The sequence below is a fragment of the Canis lupus genome, chromosome 25 (genome assembly GCF_048164855.1).
Source record: "Canis lupus baileyi chromosome 25, mCanLup2.hap1, whole genome shotgun sequence".
Classification (NCBI taxonomy): domain Eukaryota; kingdom Metazoa; phylum Chordata; class Mammalia; order Carnivora; family Canidae; genus Canis; species Canis lupus.
In genome coordinates this window covers 43,269,409-43,287,391 of record NC_132862.1, presented here as the reverse complement: position 1 = coordinate 43,287,391, position 17,983 = coordinate 43,269,409, and the positions used below count along the sequence as shown (strand labels likewise).

The window sequence follows — 17,983 nt, the reverse complement described above, 5'->3', positions numbered from 1 at the left end:
GTTTTTAACTAACATCAGAAATTATTCATGGTCAGTTTGTTCCTCATTTGAAAATCACAGCAGCCATATATATATATATATATATTAAATTATATATATTTAATTTTATTTATTTATTCATGAGAGATACAGAGAGAGGCAGAGACACACACAGAGGGGGAAACAGGCTCCATGCAGGGAGCCTGACGCGGGACTCGTCCCGGGACTCTGGGATCATGCCCTGAGCCGAAGGGAGATGCTCAACCACTGAGCCACCCAGGGATCCCCACAGCAGCCATATTTAAATTTATTTTTTATTTATTTTTTATTTTTTAAATTTTTTTATTTATGATAGTCACACAGAGAGAGAGAGAGAGGCAGAGACACAGGCAGAGAGAGAAGCAGGCTCCATGCACCGGGAGCCTGACGTGGGATTCGATCCCGGGTCTCCCGGATCGCGCCCTGGGCCAAAGGCAGGCGCCAAACCGCTGTGCCACCCAGGGATCTCCACAGCAGCCATATTTAAATGATTTTTTCTTCCACAGGAAACTGTGATATCTATAGGAAGAACCAGGACTTGAAGAAAAGGAAATTGGATCCATCCTGAGGCTCAGGTCACATCCTTGGACTTTGTCACAAAGGGACTTTCTAAAGCTACTTTTTGGTCATAATATTGTTCATCATTCCTAGGGACTGAGCTTATTTCCAAGGATTTACCTTGCTTCATTCTGAACTTAACCCAGATCTATTGGAGCCTTCTGCAGATAAAGCTGAGCAGTGAGAAGACAAGTGCTTTAAGAAAGCTCGTCACACACCGCAGGGGGAGGCGTGGAGATTAAAATCCTTTTCTTTGGCTCTTGATGTTCTTCACTATTTATTCCTAAGCTACTGTGTTAATATGGATAGAAATTTTAGGGATCCTCAGTGGCTTCCTGCATTCAAGCAATATAAGCTATACTACTAAGTACCTGCAACTGCCTCCACGAAATTATTGTAATGTCTGCCTCCTTTCACTTTGGGTGGGGCTCAGTGTTTAGCGATGTCCACACCATACTGCGTATCCTTCTGAGAACAAAAGCTACAGTGTTTTACTACTTTGCAGCAATCCAGGTTACGTTTTTCATCTGTGATACACATCTCTGATTTATAGGTTCACGGTGTCACTATCCTGCAGTTTTTTCCTAATGGAGGAAATAACCTAAGAAGACCAAAGAAAAGTCATTTTAAGAAAGCAAAATAAATTACTTTGTAACAAAAAATGTGAATAGGTGTTTGTATTTCTCCTTTTTAGGTGGGAGATAGAACTCAACGTAAATGGATTTTTCCCAGTTTCAGACGTTCATAATTCTACCCCCAGCCAATAATGAGTTTACAAGTTTACTTTTTAAGATGCGTCTTGGGCAGCTGTGCCTTTTACCTAATCTTCAAGCTGTGGCTTTTATTAATTTTTGGATCACAGATCCATTTGTGGGAAGCTATAGACCCGAGGCAAGGTACTTTTTAAAGATTTTATTTTTTCATGAGACACAGCAGAGACACAGGCAGAGGGAGAAGCAGGCTCTGTGCTGGGAGCCTGATGTGGGGCTCTGTCCCAGGACCGCAGGATCATGACCTGAGCTGAAGGCAGATGCTCAACCGCTAAGCCACCCAGGTGCCCCCCAAGGCAAGGAACTCTTGAAGTACAAGGCGGCAGCCGGCCATTTCTATTCCTATGGAAGATGAAGAGGCCATAGCTTACCCTGATTTCTCCTTTATCTTACCAACTTCATTAATGGATTTGGTCATATGTTCATCTTTTGGTTCTGACCATTTTTTTCAGAAAAAAATCTCTCCCTTGTCTCAAGCATAATCTTAGTTTAGTTCAGATCTTTTGCTTTAAAGTCCCCAGAGTGAGGAATCCAGTTATAAATTGTACACAACTCAAAACATGAGCTAATGAGATCATGAAAAAGGAAATTCTAATGAGATCATGAAAAAGGAAATTTTCTGGAAATGAAACCCCACAGCTCAACAAAAGCAAGTTTGGTTTATTTGAATGGTTTCATTAAATAAGTCTACAAAGGTAACAAACTGAAGCACAGAGCGCAATCTTACAAGAAGCGCAACACCCAGAGTTAGTGCAAAATGTACAATTAACGGCTGCTGAGAAACCCCCACGGTTTGAATTCAGTTTATTTGTTTTTTAAACAGTGTACATTGTTAAATAATGTAAGGAAAACATTTATAATCCAGAAAAGATTTTTGTAATGTGGAAAAAGATACTCAAAGTGTACTATTAACACAAAAATAATTTAAACAGTTCAGTAGCACTAGTTCATTCCTCTAGGCTTCAGTTACTTCATCCACAGGAGGGGAAAAAAAAAATCAACAGTAAATAAAACCAGTTCTTATTTTTTGTGTGTAAGTGAAGAGATCTCAAAATTAAACCAAAATAACAAAAAATAATGTGCTGCATTTGGTTCCCTCGTTCCTCTGGTAGAAAGTATGGTTTCATTCATCTTAGGTCTGTTTCTCATTTACTTGGCACCTTCTTTGTTCTATCCTTACTCTTACCATCTCCCCAAGGATCTTAAGCAGAGAATAAATAAGTAAACAACCTTGTAGCAGGGCTTGGAACCCCTGTCCTTTTCATTTCTACTTTGCTAAACCTTCGGCTTTTGTTTGCATCTTTGGGACCTAGGTTAACTTACTAAAGAAAACTGGACCCACGAAGGAACAACAGCTTAGGACAGCCAACCAGGCTCCCCTTCTGGTGATTCCTGGGATGTGCCATTGAGGTGGGTAAGAGATTGGAAACGTGTTAATTTCCCAACTCAAGAGTCAAGAGAAGAAGCACCCAAAAAATCAGGTCCTAGCTTCTTTCTCCATCTTTGGAGATAATAGATATCCCAAACATAGCCAATTAGAGTATTTTCTGAAAGCTCTGAAAATAACAGAACTGCCCATTAGGACTAGGCATAGCACTAAATAATACTGGTTGGTTGCAGTTACTGAAGGGGAGTATTTATATCAGAATGTGAGAATATCAGTTGCAATTCTAGAAACAGGTGGCACAACAGATTTAAGATCCTGCAACCATGTGGACATCACAGAGGAAATGAGTAGGAATAAGCACTCTTTCTTAAAATGCTCAATTCAGATGTGGGTCCACTTTCCACAAAATACAGCACCCCAAGCTGAGAAATGCAGGATACATTTGCAACAAGAGGAAAGCAATCCAAAGTTCTTAGAGCAACTTTCTCCATCTGTGACTTTTCCAATCAACGTTTCCCAACTTAAAAACTAGCCCCCACCCCCTTCCCTTTATATTCAACCATTTCCACTAGGTGTTGTCTGTCCAAACCTGGCTTGAGTAAGTAAGGCTCATGGCACCTGCAGGCCAGGCAGCACATATTTTCCTGACAAGTTTGTTCTCTCGTTCTTAGTCTTTCTTTTTCTTTCATTTATCACAACCACCCTTAATCTTTTAAATTGCTCAATTTTGTTACCACACCCCTCCTTACTGTTCCTGAAACAGAACTTTCTGCTTTCAACCACTGATGTCAACTTAACTTCTCACCCTGCTCATCTTACACCTGCTCTAGACAAAATTGAATGACTTAAAAAAAAAAAAATACTCTTTCAGTTTCCCTTTGGCATAATCCTCTGCTGGGGTCACATGGACCTAATATCCTTCCATACGCCCTCTGCTGATCTGGGGTCTGATGAGAAGTTGGTGCTAATGGCAGAAGCAGTAGAGTCCAAGGCACTAAAATATCCAGCCAGCAATACTGGGAGAACAGAAGTATTCAAGTACAGTAATTTATACAATCTTACATTCACATTTATTTATCTACTACAATGGAAATACAAAGGAAAAAGCTAAAGTGTCTCAATAAGTAAAGGACAGAGCTTGCTTTTTTTGCAACTTTTTAAACCTTTCATATCTTACTCTTAAAACTACTGTTGTCCAACAACATTTATATATCACAGTGTTTCCACATCAAAACTGATGGCAAAGTTACATGTCCGCAGGGGACTTAATTTTTTTCCTAATTGCTAATGCTGCAGTCAAAGCTGCTAATATCATTTGCTTAAAGCACTAATGACCTATCATAAGAAAGGGTTGAAACCTCAGTCCCCTGGTGTTTTTCCACTGGTTCTAAAGCAAAAAGAAAGAACCAAAGAAGAAACAGAAAAAAAGGGGGGAGGGGAAACAGGGTAGGAGAGACCCCAATAGTTTTTGTTTTTTTTGTCTTGTGGTTTAGATTCTTGAGGAAATAAGGGATTTGGGGTAGGTACCAAAATTAAGAGCTCCACCCACTTGAAAATACTGATGGGTTTGGTTTTACACTGAGCTCTCTCATAGTTTTCTGATAAATGATTCTCTTTTCTAGCCCTCACTATTGGGTGTAGAGAAATAGGAAAGCATGGTTTGAAGCTGCCCCATCACAAGAAAGCTGCTCTTTCCTTCTTGTTCCACTCCAATAAATGGTGAAGGGGAGGGAGAGTCTCAATTCTGAGGGCTCTAAGCGGTATTAAAAAACATTCCTTTCTGGCAAGAAATAACCAGTTAAATGCAGCACTAGTAGTTAGTATATAGGCTACTTTCCCATTCCCCCCCCTCCCACCCACCCCTCAGCATTCCATCTCCTGCCCCCAAATCTACTCAGTTAAAGTCTCTAGGTCTAAGTGGTCCGCAGGTTGGAACCTGGGGGGTTGCTGATGGATTTCTGCAAATTGCTGATGTTGAAATTCTGTAAGGAGGCAGTTCCCACAGGCTGGAACTGGCCAAGTGGCTGTGGTGCCGGGCCACCCGTCCCACTCCACTGAGTGCCAAAGGGGGGAGCTGGAAAACCGTACTGCTGTGGGGGGCACATAGACTTGGTGAAGTGACCTAGAGAGGTAGCTGATGCTGCAGAGATGGGGGCAGAACCACCCAGATTTGAGGTCATGGAGATGCACAGCTGACCAGGTGCGGAGAACTTTCTTGCCATTCCAGGGCCCTGAAAAGAAAACAGCTACATGTAAAGTTTGGTGTGGGTATAACTCAAAGGTGAAATGGGTGCTACTGAAATCTAATTCTAGAATCAGGGCTGTTCAAATCTTATGGAGTATAGTGAAACCCGAACCATACCTTTTTAAATATGTGTATGCAATTAAGGGTGGTGAAAGAAAAGGGGAGAAAAAAACGAGTTGACACCTAGGGATTCAAAAACAGAGTAACTGGATGATTTTGTTTTTTCTAAAAGTGTTTAAATTTATTAGCTACAGAAGGCTATGGCATGAAATGCTAAGCACTAGCTAGGCAGTTGATATCACCTCTGATTCAGATGTGTGCTAAGTGATACTCTGCTGGTCAGCAAATGACAAAAAGGGAAGACTTGCCTCATAATTCATGTGTCCTTTGCTTCCTCTTCTGCCTGAGAGATTCATGGCATCTCGGGCCCAATTGTCTACCAACTTGTGTAGGTCATCTGTGAATGTGCCCTTCCTGCTGGATGTCATGGCAGGAGGCTGAGCTGGGGCAGCTTGGCTGTTCACTGTTCCCCCGACAGTGTTTGTGCTGCTGGTCCCTAAAATTAGAGGAAGCAACAGAATACAACCATTAAAAGGAGTTTGAGTTAGAACTTCAGGAAGAGGGAAAACTTCACAGGATGACAAATGGCAAGCCACTGAATGAGGAGAGGATAAGCTGAGAAGGCATGCAAGAAGGGAAGGTCCCATAGGTTTGTTTAGCCATGTTTGGGCAGGGCAGGGTAATGAAAACAGATTCTCTTTAGGAGCTACGGATGACGCTAAATAACTCCGGATAATGGTAGGGCACAAAGTGGAGGGACCTCTTTCAGCCCATTCACATGGTATCAGAGTACTGAAACTTACTTTCAGTACCCTATTCCCAGCATCACGTTGATGAAGGAGGTGCGTTAAGGTTATTGAGGCTCTAGACTGCTGCAGAATGCAGGGTAAAAGAGGATTTCTAGAGCCCCGAGGCAGGATTAAAAGTAGGAGTGTTAAAGGGATACAAAGGTAGATGCTTGGCCCAGAAAAGATGGGGTTCTGAAACCATGTGGATATTGTGCCACAGTCTTTAGCCATTCTTTAACAGAAAGAGGTGACAGGAGAGAGAGCATGCTCTGTTCAAAACCTTTTTCACCTGGACCCATATACACAAATTTATAAACATAAACTTGGGAGGAATGGAAGCTTCAACCTCTCCCAATTGCCTATGAGTTAAGAACCAAGATTATTCCTGAGCAAGGTTCTCTGTCGTATGCCTGAATCACTCAACTCCAGGAAGACATGGTTTTCCTGAAGATGACCTCAGTTTCAACTGGTTCGTGGATTCTCACTAACACATCCCTCACCCCCCAAAGAGCAAGCACTTGCATGTGGAAGCAACAGGAACATTCAGCTGAGGTAGGAGAGCAAAAGGAAGGAGGAAGCTTTGAGGTTATGATGAAGGAATTCTATTTCTATGGTTTGATGAGAAAGGAAGAAGGGGTCTGTGTCCTGCCTGATTTCGGCTCTGCTGGAGGGCACACTGAAGATTATTCGAAGAGGCAAGTTTTAGGGAAGAGGGAAAGAAAAGTCATGATCTTGTTTTTCTTCCCTCACCCCCCACTTTCTTACCAGATCTCACATTTGCTGCAGAATAAATAAAAGCTTCTAAGATAAGTTGTCAGCCACTAGGCCTTCAGATATCTAAGTAATGCTTGGGGGCTAAATAAATGCATACATATTCCTGCTTTCCAGGTCCAAGCGGCACCAGAGCATAGCAGCATGCCCAAAGCAACTCTGCCATTTAAAAGCCCTTTATAATCCATTGCTGGTCTCATGTCAAGTTTAAACCCCACCGCCCTGGGAATGGCACACACAAGCATGTCTGTAGTAGAGTGAGCTAATTCTGAGGTGAAGCTGCAGAGTGAGGAAGGTCACATGCTTCTTACCCTCAAGGCAAGACATGGATCTACTACAGTGTATATTTAGCTCACTTTTTATGCCCACTGGAACCACGAGGGGTAGCTACTGCACATACAGCATAAAGGAAGAGTAAGTTCCCCTAAGGTATGGGAAACCAAAGTGGAAAAGGAGAAGAGCACAGGAAACAGCCTTCCTCGAAAAGCAAGAGAGACAGTGGTGGGGGAAGTACAGAGCAGGAAGCGCAAGCAATGAGTGTGGCAGTCATGATAGTGATAAAATCCAGAGAGCAAGCATATCACATGCATGAGGACTATTTTCCTGTTTGAATAATAATTGCTTGGTAAGCTTGATGATGAGTGAGACAATCAAAATGAAAACCGGAAACAATCACATGTGAGCAGAACTGTCAAAAGCCAAATACAAGAAGCTCAGTAGAGGCAAACACTGCTTATTCACAAAGAGCTCATGCTGGGAGTTACATCTCTCTAGTCTCCTGCTAGTCGCCTCTGATGCTGTGAGGCTCCTTTACAACCACATTTCATTTTTCATTTTAATCTGTCTTACACACTACTGGATTCTCAAGTAGGGTTTATACACCCAAGGCGGCAGGGGTCAATCACATAGTTAACCTTCTTACTCTGGCTTCTGCAAACAGACTTTCCCATTAAAGAAGGAAACAAACACACTCCTCTCTGACTGGAAATTAACGCCTGGAAAAAGGTGACTTGACTATGAAAGCTGGGAGAACGGATGGCACGTTTAGTCCACCTTAGTAGTAAATGGTTTAAGAACATTGCTTGTAAATGCAGATATTTCTGAGACTGCTGCTTGCCTTCCAGAGAGTTATACTGAATAATCTTGAGACCTTTCTGAGTTCTGCTGCAAAGCTCTAAGAGGTAGTGTTTTACTACCCCAAATCCATTTTTAAATTTTCTCCTGGCATAAGACATTTCCCTGACCCCACACCACCAGATCCTAGCCACAATACCTTACTCTGAGTCATACGTAGCTCATTGCCCAGTATCGCAAATACGTGTGTTTTCTGATTGGCCCTGTAGGGGGCCTGTTGGGCAGTTGGAACTATCTGTACATTAAGAAGCCACCAGACTAAGAACCCAAACTCTAGTAAGTAGTGTTTCTCTCTTCACCAACCTAGCAGACATCTCCCACTATGATGTGTGTATATGGACTTTTCTACATTTTGATCAGTGCTGATCTCCCAGCAGGTAGAACAGTGGCCGGCACGTATCTGTTGACTAAAGAACTCTCCTCAAGGAGCCAGGCATCCCCAATCTCTCTAAATATATCATGGGCATTATCAATCCATAATTGTCACAAAGCCAGGCTCACAGGGGGTCATCTTGTGAGAGAAGACTATGAGGTGATTTCTTAATCTGCCAGTAGTCAGCAATTAAGCATGTTGAAAAGTATCTTAGATAAGGGTGCAGAATTAGACAGATGGAAGTTGGGAATGAGGACGTTGTGAAGCTTCAGGGTTCCAAGAACTCATGGATAACAGGCTTTGCAATCAAGGACCAAAAGTAAGAGAAAGAAAAGATAATTACTACAGAGCTGGTTGCAAGGACAGACTTTTTTCACCATCTTCCCTGAAGCACAAAGAGAGAGCAACATGTTAAAGATAAAGAAACATCAGTGTAAAATACTTAGAATCTCCAAACAGCACACAAAGTCCCAGCAAGAGAAAGCAGAATGAGAGACAGACTGGTGGTACCCGGGAGCCGCTGCCATAGGTAAAGTTCTATGGGACATAGATCTTACTGGCTGTTAGCCTTCACATGGTTTTCTGATGGCTGACAGCTGAGCTTCCACATCCAATTCTTTGTATCTAAGAGTGCTTGGCACTGAGGTTCTGGGATGGGGGAGGAACTCCAACACAGTCTCTCAGGTCTTACTGCTTGAATTTCAAATACTCAAGCAGTCTTTCCACTGACCCCGTCCCACTTTCTATTTCTCCTGCTGGGTTGTTAAAAAGCACTTAATTAAATGCATTAGTAATTCTACTCCAGTAGACTGACAGGACCACTATTACAGTTTTGAGTATATTTAAATTGGCTAATATATTTCCAAATCCTAGATATACACACTAATCCCTTCCCCTCCAGAAAAATCCTTAAAAGTATGTGGAAAATAAGCAACTTTTAAACATAAATAAAGCATTAAGCCAAGCCGTGCTTCCAAACCGGAATCTATTTTGAGAGCACAGAATAACGCATCCAAAACTAGAAAGACCCCACGCCTGTTACGTATGTTTTCTCTTCCATATTTGCTTTAAATCTGCCTCTTGCAATTTGTTCACCAAGGCTTAAAAGATGTATAATCAAGTGCCTTCAACAGATCTAAGGCTTCTCTTTTTAGACCCAAAAGGAAGTAAGATTTAAGATCTCTAACATTTGATGTTACAAGTGTGCCACCACCTACCTTTAAGAGTATGTGAGAATTTAATTAATTAATTAATCTGAAGTGTAGTTCTCACATTACGCTTCACAAAAAAGCCTTGGTTCTTTTTCTTCCCTCTCAGACATCTCAGGCTATATGATATAGGCCTGACATGTTATATACCACTTTACAACACTTGTCTCCTACGTGTCTTTTCACTTTGCCAGCTGGACATAGAAATTAAATGCTTATTTAAGTGTCAAGGTGCTAATAACATATCTGGTCCAGCCTGGTCTAACCTGTAAAGTTATCAATCTCAGTACCCAAAAACCACACATGCTTTGGAAAACTGCCACACTGGATAACACCGTCCACCTCTTTTGTTTAAAAGTCCTGGGCTGGTGATATGTGAGGCCCAAGAACCTCTGGACCATACTCAGAAACAATGATGACTTTTGCACATGCATTTAAAAAGCACTTCAATAACCACATCAGAAGTTTGAGGCCTCAACAAAGAAGGTCTTTAACCGAACTCTAACAGGTTTTCTACCTGAGCCTTATTTTTGTTTTTTTGATTTTTTATTTCAATATACATTTATGGACCATCTACTATGTGGCAGGCAGGTACTGACTAATTAGAAGGAAATGATGTGTGCTTCCCAATGCTGCCCGTGTCTGTGCACACCATCTTACTTGATTTGTACAAGAGCCCTAGGAGATAGGCATCATCTTCATTTCACATATGGGAAAAACAGGCTGGGGAAGTTGGGTGATCTGCCATTGTACCTTACTTTTAAGAAGAGAGCAGAGAAATCCTAGATATTATGTTCAAAAAGACCATTTTCATTGGCAGGTGCTGGGCTTTGGTCCTTAAAAAAATTAATGCTTAATCAGAGTAACTATACTGAAACCCTTTTTGAACTACCGATTTTATGGAGTTAGAGGGTGAGGGGGGAAGTGAAAGGATCCAATGAAGAGACTCTAACATCATTTCAACTGATAGGCTTAACTGAGAAGAAAAATAATTTCAATCTACTCTGATAAAGAATAAAAAATAGGGTGTAATTCTCCCCTGCTGCCAGGATCAAAGTACATCAGTGGTCAAGACGCTCTCTGTCACTTCTAATGCCAGAGACAAGGGGGGCGTACGTGACTATGGACTTCAGTCTTCATTTATTCCAAATGGCCCAGCAGTCTCTATAGCATAGCCATCTTTTCTACTCTCTGTCACGGATCTATGAAGAAGCACTTCTACCAGAAAATTATTTTGAAGTTTATGGAAACCTAATTATTATCTCTATATTTTTTATCATAATTAACAAAGAGACCCAAACTTCTGAGGTTAATAGTTCAGCCAAGCCACTGAGTAGATGATATACAAAGAGACAATGAAAATGGACTGCATGAAACATCAGATCCAAGCAGCAGAAAAACAAGGACAAGGAAGGAGTAAAGGTGTTACACACAAAGAGCCAAGCAGGGCGTACTCAGAAATCGGGTCCTCCTGCCACCAGGTTTGAATGTCACCTGCTCAGATGCACAGTTAAACTTCGCACAGCCTGTGAGAGGGGAAAAACAGGGAAGAACAGAGAGAGAAGAGACAGAACACAACTACAAGATGTTAGAAACTTGAGGCTGGAGTGGTGAAATGCGCTAAGATGGCACACAGAAGAACAAGCTTCCAGGAAAAGGTTAGATATCTAGGCCAGGAAATATCAGGTCTCAATTCCCACCCTCTGCCAAATGCTGAAGCTCTTCCCAGTGGGAATAATGCCAGCTAGCTTACGGTCCTAGTGAATAAGTACACTCCTCTTATGAAGAGACAGTCTCATCTTTATTTTGTTAAAATTATTTTTATTTTTATATTTTTTTAAGATTTTATTTGTTTATTCAGGAGGGACACGAGAGAGAGAGAGGCAGAGAGAGAAGCAGGCTCCATGCAGGTAGCCTGACGTGGGACTCGATCCCGGGGCTCCAGGGTCACACCCTGGGCTGAAGGTGGCGCTATTATCGTTGAACCACCCATGCTGCCCTGATCTCCTCTTTAATTTCCGTGATATTGTGGCAAAAGCACCTATGCGAGTTACCTGTAACTTCTCTTACTCTTTTCCACCCAGATGATACCTAAGTCCTTCCAGTTCTCGTTCTACTATTGCTAGCAGCTCTTTCCTCGACAGGAAAGTTCTGAATGATCATTAGTAAATAAAACTATATTTAGGAAGTAGATTACAGATACTTGTACGGCTATTTATCTTAGTATGCTACTCCCATACTTAAAAGTTTAAAAAATCTGCACTGGCTAAGCAAATGTATTAGCTCTTCAGAAACTGCTACAACTCCTTCAATTTTGGTTCAGGAAATTTCAGTCTAGTATTAAAGCATATGTTCCAATCCCAAATGAGTTATTAATTTGATTAAAGTCCTCACATAAGTCACAAATGCAACTTTTTGCTGTAATCCTTTGAAAAAGGCAATTTCATCTGATAGAAGCAATGAGCTCACCTAATCTAATCATTGCCCAACTGCCCCTTCCAGCTCAGAATCTGTAGGTATACAACAGATAGGTTGTGTTCTGGCCAGCTGGTTTTCCAACTGACCTTAACAACAGGTTACTCTTCAGGCTTTTGTGGCAGGTATGACAGCTTCTCCGTTTTAATGTTTTTAGAAGATGATGGTTGCTTTGATTGCCTACCTTGACCTGGAGCAGAAAGGCTTGGGACTGAAATGGCACCATCACTGGTAAAGGCTGAGTAGAGGTTGTCACTGGAGGGAGATGGCTTAAGGGGCTGTAACAGCTGATTTGGCCCAGTCTCAGGGATGTTGCCAGGAGGGTGGAGGGTCTGCTGAGCGTGCAAAACTGAAGCAGCACTCTGACCAGACAGGTTACCTGTCAAAAGATAAAGCGGCATGAAGAAACATGTACAGCTTTCCCAACACCCTAAATGGCACTATTCTTATTCCTATAATGTGTCCCATTAAGTGACTAATCACAGGTCAGAAGCTATAAATGATGAAAGAACAAAAAGCCTCCCTCATGGGAGGGGAAGTGAGAGAATCAACAGGCAATAGGGCTACAGATAGCTTTAGATATCCGAGATGGTACCCAAGTGTCATCTGGATAGAACATGAAGAGGGTATGACCGAATTCCACAATCGCTTTCCTAAACCCTATTATAAAACACTGAGTCAGAGCACAACATCAATAGGCTTGATGGGCAGTCTCTGCTTAGTCTTTATTCTTAGCATGTGTCAGATCAAGTAAAAAGTGGTGTCAAAACAGACACAAGTGACTACAGAGTAATGCAAATTTAAAATTTGTGGCAGGTGGCTTTTATTTTCTAATCAATTGTCTTTAAATTGACAAACGTGTCTGTTTCCTACTAACTGGTGGAATAGAAGGCCACTCAAAAAGTCAAAATTGGGGTCAGGATCTAAATTAGCTGATATCCCTTATAATCACATTTCCACTACTGAATTGGTTCTAATGTGCTAGAGAAAAAGTCTGGGTTTCTGAAAGCTTCCAGAGAATGGAAAGCTGCTATGAAATTTGAACTGTTTTCCAACATATTTATATTAGATCTGGAGAGCAAATATGGGTAACAAGCTTATTTCAGTTATTTTTTTTTTTTTACTTTTCAACTTTTTTTAAAAAAAGATTTTATTTATTCATGAGAGATACAGAAGAGAGAGAGAGAGGCAGAGGGAGAAGCAGACTCCATGCAGGGAGCCCAATGTAGGACTCGATCCCAGGACCCCAGGATCATGCCCTGAGCCAAAGGCAGATGCTCAACCCCTGAGCTACCCAGGTGTCCCTACTTTTCAACTAATTATCTGTTAACATCGCAATTTCACCAAAGGGTAAAAATTCTATCACAATTAAAATAGACAAACTATAGTTCATTATAAGATATTGTGATTTAACTATTTTTTTTATTACACCACAAACAAGTTTTTTCTTTCTTTCTTTTTTTTTTTTTTTTAAAGAATTTATTTATTTATTCATAGAGACGGGGGGCGAGGTGGGGGGGGAGAGGGGCAGAGGCACAGGCAGAGGGAGAAGCAGGCTCCATGCAGGGAGCCCGATGTGGGACTCGATCCAGGGTCCCCAGGATCAAATCCCGGGCTGCAGGCGGCACTAAACCGCTGCGCCACTGGGGCTCCCCGTTTTTTTATTTCAATACAGAAATAAAAACTTGAATCAAGAAAATTACTACCTGTGACATATATGAAATTTACATTCCTCCTAGCTGCAATTATGAATAATTCATGCATTGAAAAGAAAAATCTACCTGAACTTTACTAAAATAGAGTACAGTTGCTTATGAGTTTGGTGAAATGTGAATTATATGAGTAACCAGGCATTGCTACATTGTTTATCCTTTAGAACAACTGTAAGTGGCTACCAGTAGAGAGTCATATGGATCACAATGGAATAAGGCATTGTACTCACCCAGTCTACTTTCATAGACTCAACAAAAGAGATACTATAAACATAGGGAGTAGAAAAGTCAAGGAAGCAAGAATATTAGGAAAGTCAAACTCCTTTAAATTTAACAAAACCAACAAATGTTCATATGTTACATATAGAGTTGGAGACAGAAAAAGATGGGACAGCCAAAGCTGACCTGGACCATGGCTTTTTACCTGAAAGCTGGGGACTTTTATTCCCCAAGGAACTGCTGCGACTAGACTTGCTGCCTTTGCTTTTAGTGGGTCGCCTTCTTCTCCCTGAAAGGGGGGCAGCTGGGGGGATAATGACAGCAGGGGGAACCTTTCCCAGTTTGGTATACAAAGATTCAATTTCATGCTTCTGGCGACTCTGCAGGTCTTGAATCTCTTTAAGATGTCTATGAAAGATAACCAAACATAGTTCAAAAACATTATGTTTTTGTTCAACATTGTTCAACATTTGTTCAATTTGTTCAATTGTTCAATTTGTTCAACAACATTTTTGTTCAAATGAGATTTAATAACATATTCTTTAACCTCCATTCAAGTATTTACTTATTTATTTTTCCCCCAATATACTTAACCCAATTTCTACTATCTTGAAATTCTAGTTTGTCATCTCATATTGCTGGCCTCCATTACCCAAGCCAAATTCCAATCAGCTCCTAACCAACAACAGATAGTTGATGATGTGTGAGGAGAAAAGGTTTCCTGACTTTTGAGACTACACACAGGAGTACTGAATTTGCTACTCTGATCCAGTTTATTAACTATGATCTATAAAACCTGCCCACATAATCTACATCCCAGTGCCATTACTGGATTCATTTGGTAGACTAGTAAGTAGATTAATAATGATAAAGAGTACTATTAACAAAAACAACCATATAATAACAAAAGGTAAAGAAGTAGAAATGCTATGGGTCCTTATAAGAGACCTAATGAGAACATTCAGATAACTAGCTTTTGCCTACCACTCTCTCTTGAAAAGAAATGAGGTATAAGCATTTTGCATTGAAAAAACACTATCTAGGCACCAGTAGCTAGATCTTAATACAGTTCTGCCATTATTCTTTCATAGAAGAAAATATACTTACTTTTCTCGTAGTCTTCGCAGCTCTAATTTTAAATCTTCATCTTCAATATCTGACTCATTGTCACTACTCATGTAAGAGGAGTTGAATGAATTACTAAGGCTTTGACTTAGATTCTGGATAGGCAGGCTCTTTGAGCTCAGCTGATGGGGGGAGTGTGGACTACCTGAACCATCATCCACATCCCTGCTCAGGAAGGCAGCCTCCAGGTCAGAAGATGGTCCGTTCAGATGTGAAGGCTCTGACAGTTCAGGCTTTTCTTTCTTTGGTATCACAGCTGGAAGAACACCTTGTTCCAAATCCATAAAAGGAGGAGACGCTATTGGTCCCTCTTTCTTTGCCTCAATGAGCTTGTCTTCAGTTCTTGACACAGAGAAACGACCTACTTTGTTTGCTGTAGTTGTCACCTGAAAACGTCCAACCTTGGTAGGCTGCCCAGTTTCTGACTTTGCTTCTGAGGCAGGAGTTTTGTGGGCACTATCTGGCATATCTGATGAGATGCCAGGGATGGTTATCCCATTAGGCTCTGTCTTCACCAGGGTACTTTCTGGACTACTACTTGATAGCACTGAGGACTCTGAAGTGCTGGATTCAAAATGAACAGACTTTCCATCTTCTAACTTATTTTTACCCTCCTTTTGAACATCATCCATTGCAACTGAAACCTGACAGAAAGAAACCAAAGTGAGATTAAAAAACAAAGTCCCTAATAATCAATTTTTAAAATGGACCCCTCTCAAAAAATTGAGGGGGGGCCTGGCTGGCTCAGTCAGTAGAGCGTGTGACTGTTGATCTCAGGATTGTGAGTTTGAGCTCCGCACTGGATGTAGAGATTACTAACAAAATCTTTTTAAAAAGTGCATTACTTTGTTTCCCAGTGAATAGGCTGAGTATGTCTTTACTTAAGTCCCTCTATTTTCACTGTGAAAATAAATGGAATACCATTATAGAGAAAAATATATCTGTACTGAGATGTACACATTAGATACATAGATTCTCAGTGGCTGGCAAAGCTTACTAAGTAAATAATTGCTTTCATATCTCATGTTATACACAGGACTTAGATTTATGTCTTTGTGGAAATATAATTAACAAGGAATGGAATCTTTTTTTTTTTTTTAAAGATTTTATTTATTTATTCATGAGAGACACACGCAGAGAGAGGCAGAGACACAGGCAGAGGGAGAAGCAGGCTCCATGCAGGGAGCCCGACATGGGACTCGATCCCGGGTCTCTAGGATCATGCACTGGGCTGAAGGCAGTGCTAAACTGCTGAGCCACCCGGGCTGCCCTAAGGAATGGAATCTTGAAGGTTGCTTGTGAATATAAAAACTACAAAGATTAAATCCAGTAATGTTAAATGCCAGCTAAGCTTCAAGAATCAACAAAACTAAATGGGACTATGAGGATTCGCATCCTTATTCTAATTTGCCCATGTGTTATAAACTCAGCTCAGCTACAAACTCTCAGAACCTCAGTTTACAAACATCACCTACCAACCCCAACTCCCAATGGTATCCTGAGAATAACTGGAAAGCAATTCTAAAAAGCAGTAAAAAAAAAACAAAAACAAAAGAAAGAAGAAAGAAAGAAAGAAAGAAGAAAGAAAGAAAGAAAGAAAGAAAGAAAGAAAGAAAGAAAGAAAGAAAGAAAGAAAGGAAGGAAGGAAGGAAGGAAGGAAGGAAGGAAGAGAGAGAGAAAGAGAAAGAAAGAAAGAAAGAAAGAAAGAAAGAAAGAAAGAAAGAAAGAAAGAAAGAAAGAAAGAAAGAAAGGGAAAGAAAGAAAGAAAGAAAGAAAGAAAGAAAGAAAGAAAGAAAGAAAGAAAGAAAGAAAGAAAGAAAGAAAGAAAGAAAGGGAAAAATTCACTGGTTGGATCAGCTGGGAAAATATAATGATATGGTATCACACTTGATGCTCAGTAAGTAGTTTCACTTCAGAAATTAATCCTAAAAAATTATCCTAAACACGCAAAGTATTTGTACATACAAAAATGTTTCCTGTTACTTTACTATGTTGGAAAAATTAGAAACAATGTAATGACTAACAATAGGAGAATGAGTTAGGTAAATAAAAAAGACGGGGCGGGGGAGCCACAAAATATCATTCAAAGAAGCAGCAGGGTCAACTGTAGATACACCCATGGCATAGAAAAATCAATGGAAGGGAACACAACCCTATAAAGTAATCCTGGATGGGGAAGGGAGGTGGTGGGGATGGGCAGATAGTTCATTGTTTCTCTACTAAGTATTCTATATTTTCTTTGAGATGTGTTATTATTATTTTTTAAAGTTTACTTATCTACTTATTTTTAGTAATTTCTTTGTCCAAAGTGGGGCTCGAACTCATGACCCCAAGACTAAGGCACATGCTCTTCCGACTGAGCCAGCCAGGCACCGCAGCATGTTTTTTTTTTTTTTTTTTTTTTTGCATGTATTATTTTTAAGAGGGGAAAATGACAAAGAGCTATAAAAAAGAAATATATCATTAAATTGGCAATTACGTCCCAAAGGTAAGTAATAATTTTATTATATACCTATTCACCCCAAAGAGGAATTCACGGCAAGGAAAAGTGGTTGTCTTACCTGAAATCTTCCCATCTTAAAAACACCAGTTCCCGAACTAGTCGCTAGGACAGGACCTTCTGTGATCTGAGAAACTGAAGTAAGTACATGGAGGAGAAAAATAACTTAAATTAGCATTTCTGTTTAGCTAGCTTCTTTTCCCTTTGGCCAGAAATACAGCAAAATAAAACTATGTGTCAGGTGAGGAAAACTGTTCAAGGCAGGGAAAATTTCCTTACCTCCTCTTCCCCTTAAGTTTTGTCCAACAATGGAAAAGTTATTATTATTTACTTTCCTACTAGATATCTCTAGTCTGAAAAATTATATTGTTTGTGAAACACTGTCAAAATCTGAAAATTAACCCTTTACTTTTCCTTATACACATGTACAGCTGATATGGTATTATTTGGAGGAATAAAACAGCTTCACAGCTTAACTACAACCTAAAAGAGATACTACAAAAACTATGGTTAACAGACAGTAAGAATTCAATTACTCATTCTTTAACTCAAAGATAGCTATAAATAAATGAAGAGAAAGGATGAGATTTTACCAAGGACATTAAAGACCCATTTTTTTGTTTTTTAAAGATTCTATTCA

The 17,983-nt window shown here is 40.4% G+C and overlaps 2 protein-coding genes across 42 annotated transcripts in view; one reads left to right on the top strand and one right to left on the bottom strand.

Annotated features, from left to right (window-relative positions):
- The window catches only part of RAD52 (RAD52 homolog, DNA repair protein), a 119,455-nt gene extending 115,812 nt beyond the window's left edge, over nt 1–3,643 (top strand). For all 16 annotated transcript variants that reach the window (XM_072799533.1, XM_072799534.1, XM_072799530.1 and 13 more), the window contains one exon: nt 525–3,643. In XM_072799533.1, the coding sequence (XP_072655634.1) occupies nt 525–586 (62 nt within the window). In that variant the 3' untranslated portion in view covers nt 587–3,643. The remainder of the gene's footprint in view (nt 1–524) is intronic.
- WNK1 (WNK lysine deficient protein kinase 1) overlaps nt 1,987–17,983 on the bottom strand; it is a 150,532-nt gene continuing 134,535 nt past the window's right edge. For 13 of the 26 annotated variants that reach the window (XM_072799477.1, XM_072799486.1, XM_072799481.1 and 10 more), the window contains 8 exons: nt 17,405–17,478; nt 14,826–15,487; nt 13,924–14,126; nt 11,972–12,166; nt 10,746–10,838; nt 8,448–8,489; nt 5,347–5,534; nt 1,987–4,964 (listed from right to left, as the gene is read on the bottom strand). In XM_072799477.1, the coding sequence (XP_072655578.1) occupies nt 4,647–4,964; nt 5,347–5,534; nt 8,448–8,489; nt 10,746–10,838; nt 11,972–12,166; nt 13,924–14,126; nt 14,826–15,487; nt 17,405–17,478 (1,775 nt within the window). In that variant the 3' untranslated portion in view covers nt 1,987–4,646. Of the gene's footprint in view, nt 4,965–5,346; nt 5,535–6,419; nt 6,503–8,447; nt 8,490–10,745; nt 10,839–11,971; nt 12,167–13,923; nt 14,127–14,825; nt 15,488–17,404; nt 17,479–17,983 lie in introns of those variants that run through there. The other 13 variants (XM_072799504.1, XM_072799488.1, XM_072799490.1 and 10 more) reach the window with 6 other exon arrangements.